The sequence below is a fragment of the Salmo salar genome, chromosome 09 (assembly GCF_965601325.2).
Source record: "Salmo salar chromosome 09, fSalSal1, whole genome shotgun sequence".
Taxonomy (NCBI): domain Eukaryota; kingdom Metazoa; phylum Chordata; class Actinopteri; order Salmoniformes; family Salmonidae; genus Salmo; species Salmo salar.
In genome coordinates, this window is record NC_138299.1 from 150,161,064 (window position 1) to 150,180,671 (window position 19,608).

The 19,608-nt window shown below is 43.2% G+C and overlaps 1 protein-coding gene across 1 annotated transcript; it reads right to left on the reverse strand.

Moving 5' to 3' along the window:
* Positions 1–18,148: 18,148 nt before the first annotated feature.
* Positions 18,149–19,307, reverse strand: LOC106613193 (low choriolytic enzyme-like). The gene has a single exon (XM_014215220.3). It carries the CDS (start codon positions 19,208–19,210, stop codon positions 18,428–18,430), a length of 783 nt encoding a protein of 260 aa, XP_014070695.3. The 5' UTR covers positions 19,211–19,307; the 3' UTR covers positions 18,149–18,427.
* Positions 19,308–19,608: the final 301 nt, after the last annotated feature.

Genomic DNA, 19,608 nt, shown 5'->3' on the forward strand with positions numbered 1-19,608 from the left:
CAGCTACAGACAAGCCTACCATACAGCTACAGACAGGCCTACCATACAGCTACAGGCTTACCATACAGCTACAGACAGGCTTACCATACAGCTACAGGCTTACCATACAGCTACCGACAGGCCTACCATACAGCTACAGGCTTACCATACAGCTACAGACAGGCTTACCATACAGCTATAGGCTTACCATACAGCTACCGACAGGCCTACCATACAGCTACAGGCTTACCATACAGCTACAGACAGGCTTACCATACAGCTACAGGCTTACCATACAGCTACAGACAGGCTGTCCATACAGCTACAGACCTACCATACAGCTACAGACAGGCCTACCATACAGCTACAGGCAGGCTTACCATACAGCTACAGGCCTACCATACAGCTACAGACAGGCTTACCATACAGCTACAGGCTTACCATACAGCTACAGACAGGTCTACCATACAGCTACAGGCTTACCGTACAGCTACAGACAGGTTTACCATACAGCTACAGACAGGCCTACCATACAGCTACAGACAGGCCTACCATACAGCTACAGACAAGCCTACTATACAGCTACAGAAAAGCCTACCATCCAGCTAATGACAGGCCTACCATACAGCCACCAATAGGCCTACCATACAGCTACAGGCAGGCTTACCATACAGCTACAGACAGGCCTACCATACAGCTACAGGCTTACCATACAGCTACAGACAGGCCTATCATACAGATACAGGCTTACCATACAGCTACAGGCAGGCTTACCATACAGCTACAGACAGGCCTACCATACAGCTACAGGCTTACCATACAGCTACAGACAGGCCTACCATACAGCTACAGACAGGCCTACCATACAGCTACAGACAGGCCTACCATACAGCTACAGACAGGCTTACCATACAGCTACAGGCTTACCATACAGCTACAGACAGGTCTACCGTACAGCTACAGGCAGGCTTACCATACAGCTACAGACAGGCTTACCATACAGCTACAGACAGGCCTACCATACAGCTACAGACAGGCTTACCATACAGCTACAGACAGGCCTACCATACAGCTACAGACAGGCTTACCATACAGCTACAGACAGGCCTATCATACAGCTACAGACAGGCCTACCATACAGCTACAGACAGGCCTACCATACAGCTACAGACAGGCTTACCATACAGCTACAGACAGGCCTACCATACAGCTACAGACAGGCTTACCATACAGCTACAGACAGGCCTATCATACAGCTACAGACAGGCTTACCATACAGCTACAGACAGGCCTACCATACAGCTACAGACAGGCCTACCATACAGCTACAGACAGGCTTACCATACAGCTACAGACAGGCCTACCATACAGCTACAGACAGGCTTACCATACAGCTACAGACAGAATTACCATACAGCTACAGACAGGCCTACCATACAGCTACAGACAGGCTTACCATACAGCTACAGACAGGCTTACCATACAGCTACCGACAGGCCTATCATACAGCTACAGGCATAAAGTGTGGGAAGCAGAGTCAGAATAGACAGACTTTGGGAGGACAGTCAGAATCAGAATAGACAGACTGTGGGAGGACAGGCAGAGTCAGAATAGACCGACTTTGGGAGGAGAGGCAGAGTCAGAAGAGACAGAGTGTGGGAGGAGAGGCAGAGTCAGAATAGAAAGAGCGTGGGAGGACTGACAGAGTCAGAATAGACAGACTTTGGGAGGACAGGCAGAGTCAGAATAGACAGACTGGGAGGACAGGCAGAGTCAGAATAGACAGACTGGGAGGAGAGGCAGAGTCAGAATAGAAAGAGCGTGGGAGGACTGACAGAGTCAGAATAGACAGACTGGGAGGAGAGGCAGAGTCAGAATAGAAAGAGCGTGGGAGGACTGACAGAGTCAGAATAGACAGACTTTGGGAGGAGAGGCAGAGTCAGAATAGACAGACTGGGAGGACAGGCAGAGTCAGAATAGACAGACTTTGGGAGGAGAGGGAAAGTCAGAATAGACAGACTGGGAGGACAGGCAGAGTCAGAATAGACAGACTGGGAGGAGAGGCAGAGTCAGAATAGACAGAGTGTGGGAGCAGAGGCAGAGTTAGAATAAACAGACTTTGGGAGGACAGGCAGAGTCAGAATAGACAGACTGTGGGAGGACAGGCAGAGTCAGAATAGACAAACTGGGAGGAGAGGCAGAGTCAGAATAGACAGAGTGTGGGAGCAGAGGTAGAGTTAGAATAAACAGACTGTGGGAGGACAGGCAGAGTCAGAATAGACAGACTGGGAGGAGAGGCAGAGTCAGAATAGACAGACTGGGAGGAGAGGCAGAGTCAGAATAAACAGACTTTGGGAGGACAGGCAGAGTCAGAATAGACAGACTGTGGGAGGACAGGCAGAGTCAGAATAAACAGACTGTGGGAGGACAGGCAGAGTCAGAATAGACAGACTGGGAGGAGAGGCAGAGTTAGAATAAACAGACTGTGGGAGGAGAGGCAGAGTCAGAATAGACAGACTGGGAGGAGAGGCAGAGTCAGAATAGACAGACTGGGAGGAGAGGCAGAGTCAGAATAGACAGACTGGGAGGAGAGGCAGAGTCAGAATAGACAGACTGGGAGGAGAGGCAGAGTCAGAATAGACAGACTGGGAGGAGAGGCAGAGTTAGAATAAACAGACTTTGGGAGGACAGGCAGAACAGAAAGATGATTACAGAATGATTCTGAGTGAAACCAGAGGACTGGAAACACACACGCTTAATGATATGCCATTAGAACACGGAAAATGTTTGTGTACAATCATCAGTGGCTGTTCCATAATTGAAAGGCATTATGAAACTGCAATGAGGAGAATCAATTGATTACCACTCCAGTCTCCATTAGGGGGTGGAGAGGAGGGGGGCTCTCCTCTTTTTGGCTGGAGCCTCACCTGAGCACCGCTCTCATTAACGCCCCACACTCCTCTCCAGCGAAGGTCGCAGCCAGGCTCTTCAGACAAACAGCAACTCGCTGCATGCTACATCTCATAGCATACTTATTTAACAGCCTCATCTATCTCTTTCTCTCTATCTCTCTCTCTCTCTTCTCAGTAACACATGGAACTATGAAAACTCAATTACAAACTTGCGATTTCTGATCTGTGTAACTAATGTAGACAGAACATTTCGGTAACGTACAGTACTGTAATATAGCAAGTCATTTGTTATGCATTTATTGTTAAAGAAAGAATCTAAAGGAAACTGCAGAACGACAATAAAACTATACACGTGTAGGAAGGACCTAACCTATAACTGAATAACTGAAAAATTAATGTTCTGTAAATGTCAACTATGTTTGCATCTTTCAAAGTAGAGTAGCCAGATATGCATACACTGAAATAAAGTCCCAATCCAGTATTCAAAGGTTGTCCATTTTAACTTGTCTATACACTACATAGGCAACTCAATCATTTTTCAGGATGAACAGGAGTAGTAGGGTTAGTGGATGGTAGATGTGAGGAATGGGGCCTATCTGAAGTCGATGCAGCGCCAGACATATATCATTACCTCTGTTTGGCTTCAGGCTGTTGTTCACTCTCATTCATTTCAATAGGTTCTCAAACTACTGCACTGTTGGCCCATCCATCAATACACTGTATATGTTTCTTCCTCCCGGGCTTGTTTACTGTGAGAATAAGGTATAAGTACTGTATAGGCTGGTTAATAATTACACCAGACTGGGGACTAAAGAGAGGGGAAGATGTGTAGAAAAATGTGGACAAATACACATGGAAAAATGTAATGTGGAACAATGCCAGCATGTGATCCAACACGAACAAACACAAACCAACGTAAAGCAGTTGCGATGTTACAGTATTCACTCAGAAACAGAACGGACCTTCTCTCTCCCAAACAGTGTTTGCTACTTGAGAACACTGCATGGCAAGGCTGGCAGTTACTGTAGATTCACAGATCTCCACATCCGTTAACACTATCATCTCCCACAATCACATCTCCCAGACACACTCAGTACAGGTAGAGCAGAGCAGAGCCCCATCAGGTTCAATTGGTGGTGCTTAGTGATGGTGGAAGAAACAAATAGAGTTTTTTTGTTATTATTATTATTTTCATTTTTGCCTATATATATATATATATACAGTGAGGGAAAAAAGTATTTGATCCCCTGCTAATTTTGTACGTTTGCCCACTAATTTTAATGGTAGGTTTATTTGAACAGTGAGAGACAGAATAACAAAAAAATCCAGAAAAACGCATGTAAAAAATGTTATAACTTGATTTGCATTTTAATGAGGGAAATAAGTATTTGACTCCCTCTCAATCAGAAAGATTTCTGGTTCCCAGGTGTCTTTTATACAGGTAACGAGCTGAGATTAGGAGCACACTCTTAAAGGGAGTGCTCCTAATCTCACTTTGTTACCTGTATAAAAGACACCTGTCCACAGAAGCAATCAATCAATCAGATTCCAAACTCTCCACCATGGCCAAGACCAAAGAGCTCTCCAAGGATGTCAGGGACAAGATTGTAGAGCTACACAAGGCTGGAATGGGCTACAAGACCATCGCCAAGCAGCTTGGTGAGAAGGTGACAACAGTTGGTGTGATTATTCGCAAATGGAAGAAACACAAAAAAACTGTCAATCTCCCTCGGCCTGGGGCTCCATGCAAGATCTCACCTCGTGGAGTTGCAATGATCATGAGAATGGTGAGGAATCAGCCCAGAACTACATGGGAGGATCTTGTCAATGATCTCAAGGCAGCTAGGACCATAGTCACCAAGAAAACAATTGGTAACACACTACGCCGTGAAGGACTGAAATCCTGCAGAGCCCGCAAGGTCCCCCTGCTCAAGAAAGCACATATACATGCCTGTCTGAAGTTTGCCAATGAACATCTGAATGATTCAGAGGACAACTGGGTAAAGTGTTGTGGCCAGATGAGACCAAAATGGAGCTCTTTGGCATCAACTCAACTCGCCGTGTTTGGAGGAGGAGGAATGCTGCCTATGACCCCAAGAACACCATCCCCACCGTCAGACATGGAGGTGGAAACATTAGGCTTTGGGGGTGTTTTTCTGCTAAGGGGACAGGACAACTTCACCGCATCAAAGGGACGATGGACGAGGCCATGTACTGTCAAATCTTGGGTGAGAACCTCCTTCCCTCAGCCAGGGAATTGAAAATGGGTCGTGGATGGGTATTCCAGCATGACAATGACCCAAAACACACGGCCAAGGCAACAAAGGAGTGGCTCAAGAAGAAGCACATTAAGGTCCTGGAGTGGCCTAGCCAGTCTCCAGACCTTAATCCCATAGAAATTCTGTGGAGGGAGCTGAAGATTCGAGTTGCCAAACATCAGCCTCGAAACCTTAATGACTTGGAGAAGATCTGCAAAGAGGAGTGGGACAAAGTCCCTCCTGAGATGTGTGCAAACCTGGTGGCCAACTACAAGAAACATCTGACCTCTGTGATTGCCAACAAGGGTTTTGCCACCAAGTACAAAGTCATGTTTTGCAGAGGGGTCAAATACTTATTTCCCTCATTAAAATGCAAATCATTTTATAACATTTTTGACATGGGTTTGTCTGGATTTTTTTGTTGTTATTCTGTCTCTCACTGTTCAAATAAACCTACCATTAAAATTATAGACTGATCATTTCTTTGTCAGTGGGCAAACGTACAAAATTAGCAGGGGATAAAATACTTTTTTCCCTCACTGTATATATATTTTTTAGGGGGTAGATCAGATTTAATTTTGCAGATCGTAGCGTCCATCAATGTAATTGTCTGCATAACTTCTACCCCCATATCTTTTTTGAAAATATATACACTACCAGTCAAAAGTTTGGACAAACCTACTCATTCTAGTTATTATTATTATAATTTGTTTTAACTATTTTCTACCTTGTAGAATAATAGTGAAGACATCAAAACAATGAAATAACACAAATGGAATCATGTAGTAACCAAAAAAGTGTTAAACAAATCAAAATTGATTTAATATTTGAGATTCTTCAGAGCCACCCTTTGCCTTGATGACAGCTTTGCACACTCTTGGCATTCTCTCAACCAGCTTCATGAAGTAGTCACCTGGAATGCATTTCAATTAACAGGTGTGCCTTGTTAAAAGTTAATTTGTGAAATATCTTTCCTACTTAATGCATTTGAGCCAATCAGTTGTGTTATGACAAGGTAGGAGTGGTATACAGAGGATAGCACTATTTGGTGAAAGACCACGGCAATATTATGGCAAGAACAGCTCAAATAAGCAAAGAAAAATAACAGTCCATCATTACTTTAAGACATGAAGGTCAGTCAATACGGACAATTTCAAGAACTTTGCAAGTTTCTTCAAGTGCAGTCGCAAAAACCATCAAGTGCTATGATGAAACTGGCTCTCATGAGGACCGCCACAGGAAAGGAAGACCCAGAGTGCTGCATCAGATGACCTGGCCTCCACAATCACACGACCTCAACCCAATTGAGATGGTTTGGGATGAGTTGGACCGCAGAGTGAAGAAGAAGCTGACAACAAGTGCTCAGCATATGTGGGAACTTCTTCAAGACTGTTGGAAAAGCATTCCTCATGGAGCTGGTTGAGAGAAGGCAAAGGGTGGCTACTGATGAATCTCAAATATAAGTTCTGAAGCTATATACATTTTTCAGACAGTATATTTTACATGAGTTATCTTGTTGTTATTAATCCCACCATTCAGCTCCATTCAACCCCTCCCATCTCCCATCTCTTAACACCATCCATATTGGATTTCTATTTGCCATATATTTTTCAACTGTGCTGTGATGTTTCACAAAGGTTCTGAACCTTTCTATTCTCATAGTTTCTACAGATTGTAAATTAAAGATACCATTTTTTTTCTAAAAGTATTATTATATTATTGATTGATTGACTGTGACTTTTCAAATCACCCAGCAGTGCTATTTGCAGAGTTAGCTCCAGGTAAGTGGATTTAACATGTGACATCAATAAGGGATCATCACTTTCACCTGGATTCACCTGGTCAGTTTATTTCATGGAAAGAGCAGGTGTTCATAATGTTTTGTGCGCTCAGTGTATATAGTTTTGTACTCATTTGTATTTATTTAATTTGCTAGGTAGCATTAGCTATCACTAGTCAGCTGTACCTGCGCCAAAACTCTGGTATTTTTTTTTATCCTGTAGCTTGTTCTCCATCTTCTTTTTACACAGTGAACCAGCATGTTTTCAGCACTTTTATTGCCATGAGTGATCAAAACATTTTTTTTCTCATACGCTCTCTTGTCTCTCTGCAGCAGACATATAGTGAGCAATATGTTTGGAACATCAAATCGCAATAAAATCGCAGTAACAAATTGCAATACATATAGAATCGTGAGAATCACAATACATATAGAATCGTGAGAATCGCAATACATATCGTGTCGTGCGTAAGTATCTTGATATTCTCTTAAGTTCCCTGGCAATTCCCAGCCCTTGTGCTGCTGTCTCTCCTCTCTTCTGCCTGGCATCCATACAGTCAGTCACCACCACGGCTACCAGCCCAGCCTGACACTTCAATAGCACTTTTGATCACTGCAAATCGAATGAACATAATAAGCCAGTCAATATGTAATTTACTCCCTTCTAACCAGTAAAAAATATGGAGCTGCCCGTGAATAACAGCATGAAAGGAAGTGCACTCAGACTGATGTCAGTTTCCGTAATGAAATTTCTCTTTCGCTCTCTCCCAGAAAATAGGAGCACTTTTCATGTAGGGGAGAGAAATGTACTTGAAAACGTCTCTGTGACTCAATAATTATGCATGAGAACGTGTGTAGTCCTTTGCTGTGTTCCACCCACATATTCCTTTTCACATTCTGGGGGCATACTGAGTGGACGTCTGTTTCCTACACTGTGCTCCTGGAGGAGAAATATAGCAAGAGTCTCACTGATAAATACCAATGAATAGTGGTAGAAGTCCCTGACACAGGAGCGTTTCATCTAGGCATTGGATTTACTCTGTGGGGGACAGATGGAGGGAAGAATACATGGAATAAAATCATTATTAGGATGTAATATATGACTATGTCAGACTGCACATTAATGATAAGTTACATTAGGATTGATAGAATGTAATGCTAACAATCAGTTACATTAGGATTGATAGAATGCAATGCTAACAATCAGTTACATTAGGATAGATAGAATGTAATGCTAACAATCAGTTACATTAGGATTGATAGAATGTAATGCTAACAATCAGTTACATTAGGATTGATAGAATGTAATGCTAACAATCAGTTACATTAGGATTTATAGAATGTAATGCTAACAATCAGTTACATTAGGATTTATAGAATGTAATGCTAACAATCAGTTACATTAGGATTGATAGAATGTAATGCTAACAATCAGTTACATTAGGATTGATAGAATGTAATGCTAACAATCAGTTACATTAGGATTGATAGAATGTAATGCTAATAATCATCACAAGTGACAGCACTCATAGATGGGCATAAATTACAATTACAACGTACAACTACAAAATACACTGAAGACCAATGTATACAATTTAAATATAAGATACTTCTGCAAAAATATTTAAATAAAATACATGTATTTTGTATTTTAAAATACAAAAATACATTTGAAAGCAGCAGGCCGAAAAGCAACAACATTCTCAGTAACGGTTATACTGTAGAAATGTTTTACTTGCTACGACTGTGATATGTTGTTGTTTATCTGCCTTAGTTGAATGCGCTGTCACTCTGGATAAGAGTGTCTGCTAAATGACCAAAATGTGCATGTACATGTGAGAATGAAAAACTGCAAAGCACACTGGGTATTGTAATTGGCCTTGTTTCAAGGTGGAGCTCATTAGAGTAATACTCAGCCTGCTTTGTAATTGCAAATTTTTACATATATATTTAAATGTATATACTGTATATGACACTCTTATCTAATCAAAAGAAATGTTACTTGTCACATGATTCGTAAACAAAAGGTGTGGAATAACAGTGAAATACTTAGGGGCCTCTCCCAACAATGCAGAGAGAGGACAATAACAATAGAAAAATAATAACACAAGGAATAAATACACAATGAGTAACAATAACTTGGCTACATGCACGGAGTACCAGAGTCAATGTGCAGGGGTACGAGGTAAATGAGGTAGATATGTACATAGAGGTAGGGGTAAAGTGACTAGGCAACAGGACAGATAATAAACAGTAGCAGCAGCATATGTGATGAGTCAAAAGTGAAAAAATTGTCAATGTAGATAGTCCAGGAAGCTATTGGTTAAAAATCGAACTATAATATTTATCAGTCTTATGACTTGGGGGTAGAAGCTATTCAGGGTCCTGTTGGTTCACACCATTGTGCCATCAGACTTTTGAAACCGATGTAGGGTGAAAGTGGCCCACAAAATTGTGAACTGCTATAAACACACAATAAGTATTTCGAATTTTGAAAATACAAATGACAACTTTTGAAAGTATCTTGTTACAAAATACATTGGAGTGTAGTTCAGCCCATTGTAATACAAAATACAAAATATTCAGAAGTAATTTAAATACGTATTTCAGATACTGTACATGAAACAGAAATACTGCCCATCTCGGACTGCACTATGAAACACAATTTTTACTCGGATTGGAAAGTTCCACTCCGCATCCTGGGTCTCTTCCAACACATAACACACACACACAGAAAATAATACTCCCCTTGATGTAGTGTGGTGGGGCTACTGCTCACAGGAGTAGTGTGGGGCATTAAATCTGCCTAGGGATGAGAGAGAGTGGCAGGCTCTCAGAAAGGGGGCCTCAGAAGCCATTTTCAATTTCACCAGGATGACATGTGTCCTCCACCTCTCAGCTGGCGCTGACAGGGGTGACAGTTAGCCAGCTTTTATGAGTCCGACCTGAAGGTTGCTGAAAGTCGGGAGGAACTCAGGAGTTTGCTTGATTTAAGACCAAGTTTTCTTTTCTACTTTTAATAAAGTACTCAGCACCCCAGAAATATATATTTTTTTTCTTATAAAAATAAATATGGCAAAGCTCAATTTTTTTTTTTGCGGAAGTCAAGGGAACATACAGTATATATTCTGATAAAGAACTAACAACTAAGGAGGGAGATTTGGTTTGCAGAGAGACGATAACAAAACGTGTGTTTATGAGAAAAACCACTAGTCATTATAAAGCATGGCTCAGGGAGTATTTATCACACTACTAAGATGGTGCAGGGCTGAAAATGAATGTGTTGGAGATGGTTTTTGACCCTGTTCCGGTAGGCAGGGCCAATGAGAAGATGTTCTCTACCGTGTGTCCATCCCCAGGTGAATGGCACACAACAATAAACTGCTTCTAACATTTCTCCACTGGTTAATAGTATCTGCAGGTGGCCTGTCTCCTACGACACATTAATGCATTAAGTTCCCATGCTATGACCATTGAAGGGAGAGGAAAGTTGATAAAAATACATTTCTAAACACAAGGACCAGTGGCATATTGACTCCATCCATCGGGCCATAATTGATTCTGAGGGGGAATTTAGTGCAGATCAAATTTCAATTAAAAATGTTAGAGAAACTGTACTGGGTGGTGAAGGAGGGGGGTATTTGTACTGTACTGGGTAGTGAAGGAGGGGGGTATTTGGACTGTACTGGGTGGTGAAGGAGGGGGGTATTTGTACTGTACTGGGTAGTGAAGGAGGGGGGTATTTGTACTGTACTGGGTAGTGAAGGAGGGGGTATTTGTACTGTACTGGGTGGTGAAGGAGTGGGGTATTTGTACTGTACTGGGTAGTGAAGGAGGGGAGTATTTGTACTGTACTGGGTGGTGAAGGAGGGGGGTATTTGTACTGTACTGTGTAGTGAAGGAGGGGGGTATTTGTACTGTACTGGGTGGTGAAGGAGGGGGGTATTTGTAGTGTACTGGGTGGTGAAGGAGGGAGTATTTGTAGTGTACTGGGTGGTATTTGAACTGTACTGGCTGGTGAAGGAGGGGGGGTATTTGCATTGTACTGGGTGGTGAAGGAGGGGGTATTTGTACTGTACTGGGTAGTGAAGGAGGGGTGTTTTTGTACTGTACTGGGTAGTGAAGGAGGGGGGTATTTGTACTGTACTGGGTGGTGAAGGAGGGGGGTATTTGTACTGTACTGGGTAGTGAAGGAGGGGGGTATTTGTACTGTACTGGGTGGTGAAGTAGGGGGGTATTTGAACTGTACTGGGTGGTGAAGGAGGTGGGTATTTGCATTGTACTTGGTGGTGAAGGAGGGGGTATTTGTACTGTACTGGGTGGTGAAGGAGGGGGGTATTTGTACTGTACTGGGTAGTGAAGGAGGAGGGTATTTGCATTGTACTGGGTGGTGAAGGAGGGGGGTATTTGTACTGTACTGGGTAGTGAAGGAGGGGGGTATTTGCATTGTACTGGGTGGTGAAGGAGGGGGGTATTTGTACTGTACTGGGTGGTGAAGGAGGGGGGTATTTGCATTGTACTGGGTGGTGAAGGAGGGGGATATTTGTACTGTACTGGGTGGTGAATGAGGGGGGTATTTGTACTGTACTGGGTAGTGAAGGAGGAGGGTATTTGTACTGTACTGGGTGGTGAAGGAGGGGGGTATTTGTACTGTACTGGGTAGTGAAGGAGGGGGGTATTTGCATTGTACTTGGTGGTGAAGGAGGGGGGTATTTGTACTGTACTGGGTGGTGAAGGAGGGGGGGATTTGTACTGTACTGGGTAGTGAAGGAGGGGGGTATTTGTACTGTACTGGGTGGTGAAGGAGGGGGGTATTTGTAGTGTACTGGGTGGTGAAGGAGGGGGTATTGTAGTGTACTGGGTGGTATTTGAACTGTACTGGCTGGTGAAGGAGGGGGGTATTTGCATTGTACTGGGTGGTGAAGGAGGGGGGTATTTGTACTGTACTGGGTAGTGAAGGAGGGGGGTATTTGTACTGTACTGGGTGGTGAAGGAGGGGGGTATTTGCATTGTACTGGGTGGTGAAGGAGGGGGGTATTTATACTGTACTGGGTGGTGAAGGAGGGGGGTATTTGTACTGTACTGGGTAGTGAAGTAGGGGGGTATTTGTACTGTACTGGGTGGTGAAGTAGGGGGGTATTTGTACTGTACTGGGTAGTGAAGGAGGGGGGTATTTGTACTGTACTGGGTAGTGAAGGAGGGGGTATTTGCATTGTACTGGGTGGTGAAGGAGGGGGGTATTTGTACTGTACTGGGTAGTGAAGGAGGGGGGTATTTGCATTGTACTGGGTGGTGAAGGAGGGGGGTATTTGTACTGTACTGGTTGGTGAAGGAGGGGGGTATTTGTACTGTACTTGGTGGTGAAGGAGGGGGGTATTTGTACTGTACTGGGTAGTGAAGGAGGGGGGTATTTGTACTGTACTGGGTAGTGAAGGAGGGGGGTATTTGTACTGTACTGGGTAATGAAGGAGGGGGGTATTTGCATTGTACTGGGTGGTGAAGGAGTGGGGTATTTGTACTGTACTGGGTAGTGAAGGAGGGGGGTATTTGCACTGTACTGGGTGGTGAGGAGGGGGGTATTTGTACTGAACTATGTGAAGGGAGGGGGGTATTTGTACTGTACTGTGTGGTGAGGGGGGTATTTGCACTGTACTGGGTGGTGAGGAGGGGGGGTATTTGTACTGAACTATGTGAAGGGAGGGGGGTATTTATACTGTACTGGGGGGTATTTGAAATGTACTGGGTGGTGAAGGAGGGGGGTATTTGTATTGTAGTGGGTGGTGAAGGAGGGGGGTATTTGTACTGTACTGGGTAGTGAAGGAGGGGGGTATTTGGACTGTACTGGGTGGTGAAGGAGGGGGGTATTTGTACTGTACTGGGTAGTGAAGGAGGGGGGTATTTGTACTGTGCTGGGTGGTGAAGGAGGGGGGTATTTGTACTGTACTGGATTTTGAAGGAGGGGGTATTTGTACTGTGCTGGGTGGTGAAGGAGGGGGGTATTTGTACTGTACTGGGTGGTGAAGGAGGGGGGTATTTGTACTGTACTGGATATTGAAGGAGGGGGGTATTTGTACTGTGCTGGGTGGTGAAGGAGGGGGGTATTTGTACTGTACTGGATATTGAAGGAGGGGGGTATTTGTACTGTACTGGATATTGAAGGAGGGGGGTATTTGTACTGTGCTGGGTGGTGAAGGAGGGGGGTATTTGTACTGTGCTGGGTGATTAAGGGAGGGGGATAAGTCCAGTAGGGTAAATTCAGTAGGATAAATACAGTTCTTCATTGAACACTCAAACAAACAATTGAATCCTAATCTATGTCTTCTCCAGTTAGCTTTAAGGTACTGCAAAGTATGTCAAGGTGGGTCTCAGCAATCAGTATGCAAACTAGCTCCACCTCTAAAACTACAACCTTCCCCTCCGTTGTCTCTCGTAGCCCCTCCCCTCTCCTCTCCAAGCCCCTGTAGACCCTCCTCTCTCTCTGCCCCCTGTGTAGTGGTGCTCAGGCTGATGGAGAGCTGTATGGGTGGGCAAAGCCAGGCGAGGTGCAGGCCACCCCGAGTGAGCTTCCATCCCGTGGTGTCTCATCACCTCCTGGGCCTCCATCCCGTGGGTGTCTCATCTCTTCCTTTGCCTCCGCCCCATGGGGTTTCATCTCCTCCTGGGCCTCCGTCCCGTGGGGTTTCATCTCCTCCTGGGCCTCCATCCCATGGGGTTTCATCTCCTCCTGGGCTTCCGCCCCATGGGGTTTCATCTCCTCCTGTGTCTCCGCCCCATGGGGTTTCATCTCCTCCTGGGCCTCCATCCCGTGGGGTCCTCATCTCCTCCTGAGCCAGAGCTGATTTACTGCAGACTATGGGGGCCGTTAGGATGAGTAAGTGCTGGAGATTGACAGGCATATCTCCGTTGATGGTCATTTGGACTGGGATGGTGGAGGGGTGAGCAGCGAGGTCCTGTCCATTTGGAAGACAGACAGTGCAATCAGAGGCATGTTAATCATGTCTGCTTGTCTCGTTAATCAGAACAAGCACCGTCGCTAACCCTCTCACCAACTCTGCAAAAGCATTTCCATTTACAATTTGGATACCCTCCAATGAGTGGGATAAAAGTTCACTGTTGGAGCAGTGTCGAGGTGTCTTCCAAGTTGTGGGCAGAGTTTTCCACTTAATCTGGTTAGTTTGTGGAAGCTGTTGGAAGATGAATGATACATATTCCTCTCAAAGGCCTGTTGACTAAGGACTGATTCTTTTCCAAGTCATTCGTACTGTGTATAATGAATAAGACGGTGAGATGCTTTGCTTACTGCTCCCTTGAAGTTCTGCATAAAGGTGACATTAATATTTCATACACATGAATTAGCATTTCATATTTGCCTGTTTGTTTGGCCTACAACAAAAGCAAACAAACAAGGTGGGGAGAGAGAATTGGAAAGCCAGACTCTCTTCCCTTTGGTCACAATCCCAAAAGGACCAGGGCATCTCCTCCAACAGCCCCTGAACCTTCAGCATGCTCCTGGTGTCTACAGCAGATCACATGTCACCATCAACCATGTCTCTCTCTGAACACCTTGACATGCGTCTTAGACCTGAAAGGTCACAGCCTCATTAACAATGAAATTAAATACATGCATGTTTACCTTTCTCCCAACAACTTGATTTGTCAGTCCAATAGACATTCAACATTTCAACCAAGGGGCTGGATTGATGACTTGGTAACAGGCACAGGACGATTCTAAATGGCTGTTGTACTGTGAGGAATGCCAAAAGCAAGGCTTGATTTTGTTTCATAACCTAATGGTGTTTTAGAGGATGAGAGTACAGGTGAATAAATGATGATGGGCTTCAAAAACATAGTCTGTGAAACAAAATATGAGAGGAATACAGCAAACATAAATTGTTTATAGAAAAACATAATTCCATATGAAGTGGAAACATACTGTAGTATTGTGCTACATTTCAGTCATTTAGCAGATGCTCTTATCCAGAGCAACTTACAGTAGTAAGTGCATCCATTTTCATAACAGTCCCCCACAGGAATCGAACCCACAACACTGACATTGCAAGTACCATGCTCTACCAACTGACCTACACAGGAATTGTAAAATAATAAACAAAGTCAAGCCTCATTTTAGCACTGAGATACAAAAATGCTATTACAATGTACATGTTATAGCTACCATAAAAAGAAAAACATGAGAAAAATACCATGAGATGCATCTTAAAAGGAAGTTTCACAATCTTTCAACTTCATATTCATCATCTCCAGCACCAGCCCAACATCAACATATGTGAAAATGGTGCGTTTCCATGGTTCTGTAGTAAAATAGATAGAGGGATAAGTGTTTCCAATGAGATCATCAACCAATTAGTAGACAATTAGTAGTCAATGCCTCCACAAAACTGGTTAAAATCACATGATGCACACCGATGATGTCATTGGTATCATTGGTCATTGGTATGCTGCTCAAAGAGCTCGCTAACAGGTACATGGCAGCCATCCACTGAGGGAGCTCAGGGCTCTGACAGAGGCTGTTAGAGCTCAGCTCAGGTCTTCTGTAGGCACCCCTATGTTAACTCTGAGGAGGCCACATGAATTCACACAAAACACATAAAGCCGTGCTAGCATGTTTAAATACTTCTGGCTCTAGTTTGGCTGTGTCAAAGTAGTCAATGATTAATTCAGTCTTTGAATTTAGGCGTCACATGACGTCTGTTTGTTTCTGCTGGACAGTGATAATCTTCTGGTAGCTGCAGTCCATGGCTATTCCCTATCCCCTGGTGGAATGTGTTGTTTATTTCAAAACGATCCGCCGTCCAATCACCAACGGTACAGCAGTCTCCATTGTCGCCTAATCCCTGCCATACAGCTGCTCCAGAAAGATTAACACATAACAATACAAACATCTAAACACAGTCAATATATAAATATAGGTTTGATCGACAAGAAAACCAGCTCCATGGATAAAACAAAATGTAACTGTTTGTTTTGTAAAACCTGCAGAGGGATAGTTTTTCCCCACCTTTTCCAGTGCTTCAGCCTTGGGAAGGACTCACAGAATCTCAAATTCTATTGGTCTTGAAAGGGCATGCTTCATTTTCAGAGGGGGAAAAATGATTATTCTTCTGCAGAAATGAATCTCTAATGACAGGTTAGTCACTCCATGTCCTATCCCTTGCTGGTATGTGGTTAGAGTAAAACTGGTTACTAAATTGTTCATCATCACCGATAGATCACTGATCACTGGAGCAGAGACGTGGCCTGACTCTCTATGTCGGCTGATGTAACATTTCATTATTGGACTTGTTGTATGACTCTTTATTTCATGCCGCATCTACTGGAAACTCAATTAGACACAAAGGTAATGGATTACTGCTAAAGGAATGCCATCTCACCAGGAGGACTTCACATTAGGTCCAGTATCGAGAAATAACACAGAGGACAGGGCTTTGAAATATCATTTTCCAACTACTGTGTCTCCCTGTTTCCTACCTTTCCAATATCCTATTTCAGTAATATGCTATTTAATCAAATGAACAAAAGCCTGTTATTATTTTCCTCTAAACTAATGTGATCAACGTCATTGACAGCCAGTGGCCATGCGGTGTAGGAGTTGGTTAACCACACAACTGTAAACATAATGATGCCAGTAAAGTCTCCCATATTCAGTGCTTGACTTGGGCAGGAGCTCATCGGAACTGAATACTGGCACTAAACATTTTCTACTGCTCGTGTTCCTGAACCTCCTATAGAATATAAGCTCAAAAGTATTGAGGAGTTCCTGCACCTCCTATAGAATATAAACTCAAAAGTATTGAGGAGTTGCTGCACCTCCTATAGAATATAAACTCAAAAGTATTGAGGAGTTCCTGCACCTCCTATAGAATATAAGCTCAAAAGTATTGAGGAGTTCCTGCACCTCCTAAAGAATATAAACTCAAAAGTATTGAGGAGTTCCTGCACCTCCTATAGAATATAAGCTCAAAAGTATTGAGGAGTTCCTGCACCTCCTATAGAATATAAGCTCAAAAGTATTGAGGAGTTCCTGCACCTCCTATAGAATATAAGCTCAAAAGTATTGAGGAGTTCCTGCACCTAAATATAAATGGTACCAGCACCCAAAATGAGTACCGGTACCTATTTCAGTCAAAGTCAAGCCCTGCCCATATTGTACTCCTATTAATTCAGTTCACGTTCATGTTCAGTTAATGTTCATGTTCATGTTCAGTTCATGTTCAGTTCAAGTTCATGTTCATGTTCAGTTAATGTTCATGTTCAGTTCATTTTCAGTTCATGTTCATGGTCATGTTCAGTTAATGTTCATGTTCATGTTCATGTTCAGTTCATATTCATGTTCAGTTCATGTTCACTTAATGTTCATGATCATGTTCATGTTCAGTTAATGTTCATGTTCATGTTCAGTTCATATTCATGTTCAGTTCATGTTCAGTTCATATTCATGTTCAGTTCATGTTCAGTTAATGTTCATGATCATGTTCATGTTCAGTTCATGTTCAGTTAATGTTCATGTTCATGTTCAGTTCATATTCATGTTCAGTTCATGTTCAGTTAATGTTCATGATCATGTTCATGTTTATTTTCAAGTCATGTTCAGTTCATGTTCATGTTCAGTTCATGTTCATGTTCATGATCAGTTCATGTTCATGATCAGTTAATGTTCATGTTCATGTTTATGTTCAGGTCATGTTCAGTTCATGTTCATGTTCATGTTCAGTTCATGTTCATATTTATGTTCAGGTCATGTTCAGTTCATGTTCATGTTCATGTTCAGTTCATGTTCAGTTCATGTTCATGTTTATGTTCAGGTCATGTTCATGTTCATGTTCAGTTCAGTCGTTCATGTTCAGGTCATGTTCCGTTCATGTTCATGTTCAGTTCCATGTTCAGTTCATGTTCATGTTCAGTTCATGTTCAGTTCATGTTCAGGTCATGTTCAGTTCATGTTCCGTTCATGTTCCGTTCATGTTCATGTTCAGTTCATGTTCAGTTCATGTTCATGTTCATGTTTATGTTCAGTTCATGTTCATGTTCATGTTCAGTTCATGTTCATGTTCATGTTCAGGTCATGTTCAGTTCATGTTAATGTTCATGTTCGTGTTCATGTTCATGTTCATTGAAGAATTGCAGCCTCTCTTCTCTCATCAGCTCATCCCTTCAGGTGAACATCACACCACCCACCTCATTAATGACAGAAAAGGATGATGCTATTTTCAGATTAATTACTTTAATGGGACTAATTGTTAGAACAATCTGCATTTGGAAATCTTCGTAATAACACCAACCCCCAATATCTGCAGTTAATAATTACAGTAACCAATCAAATTAATAAATATCCTACTCATAATTATCAAACTCATGCACTTTTTTAAAACCATAACCACGCTTTATTACTACCCACGATTACTAAAAGGATACACACAAACACACAAACTTCCAATTAAACAGCAGTCAGCACATGGAAGTACACAGTATTCAACTTCCTCTTAGCATTGGTAGAGCTTGTTGACTCTCAGCACATCAATGTCAGACATGCCTAGTCTCTGTCCGATGGCCACAGACGAGTCTGGGATGGGAGTGATGGTTTCCTTTCCGTAGTTGTTAGTGAAAGAGGTTCTATCATAGTGCATGACAGAGGAGTAGTCGTATGTAGTGTTCAGATTGTTGGTGTCCTGCTTCTGGAAGTTATCGACGGCGTAGTCATAGATGTACTGCCAGTTGATTCTGATATACTGGTCACGGTCACTCCTGTTGTGCTCGTGGTGGAAGCCCAGGGCGTGAAGCAGCTCATGCTGGATGATACCATGTTGAACACAGCCAAACTGCGCAAGAGACAATGTCTGCCTGTCCCCAACAGTCCCCATGGAACTGAAACACCCGCCGCTGCTCTGAATGTCCAGGTAGGCAGTCTGTCTCCGACGTGGGAGGAAGCGGATGCAGGTCTTGCCATGGAAGTACTTCATGGATGTCTCAATCGTCTCTACCTCCAAGCTTGAATATACAGCGCTGAGCATGTACGGTACGTACACCAAGCCATCAATCGACTTCCTCCAAAGACAGCTGTACTGGCTGCTAAAGCACTTCATGGCATTCCTGGTTCTAGGAGCCAGAATGTCTCCTTCCAGCAGAAGCTCATTAGTTCCATTGTTGGACTCCAGGATCGTTGAAGTGACGGACACATGGTCCAGCTCATCATGGAACTCATTTCCACTGGCCTGTGATAGTCCCAGAAGCAGCAGCAGCAGGCTAAGAGAAGGTCTGTGGTCCATCTTTCATAAAAGTTTGGAGATACTTTGGATGGATGGGTCCTTGGCTTTAGCTGTAGAGATTCCTTAGATTACTTCTTCACCAAAGCTTGATGCCAGTGTTCTGTCAGAGCTGAGTTTATATATAGCTGTCCCATAGGTGTGACTGTGTAGGATTAAGGGTTGGGGATGATGCTCACTGTCTTGGAAAAACAACCAGAGGGAGTACTCTACAAACTAACCCACTGTTTTAACAATCGGTTAATCCGTGTGGGTCAAATTACATTAAACTCAATTTTTTAAGGTAGAAGTTGTCTCCAGTCCAACCACATATCCTGGATCAGATTACATCACTGTCCGATAATAACATTAACCATAAGGGGGATCAGATTACATCACTGTCCGATAATAACATTAACCAT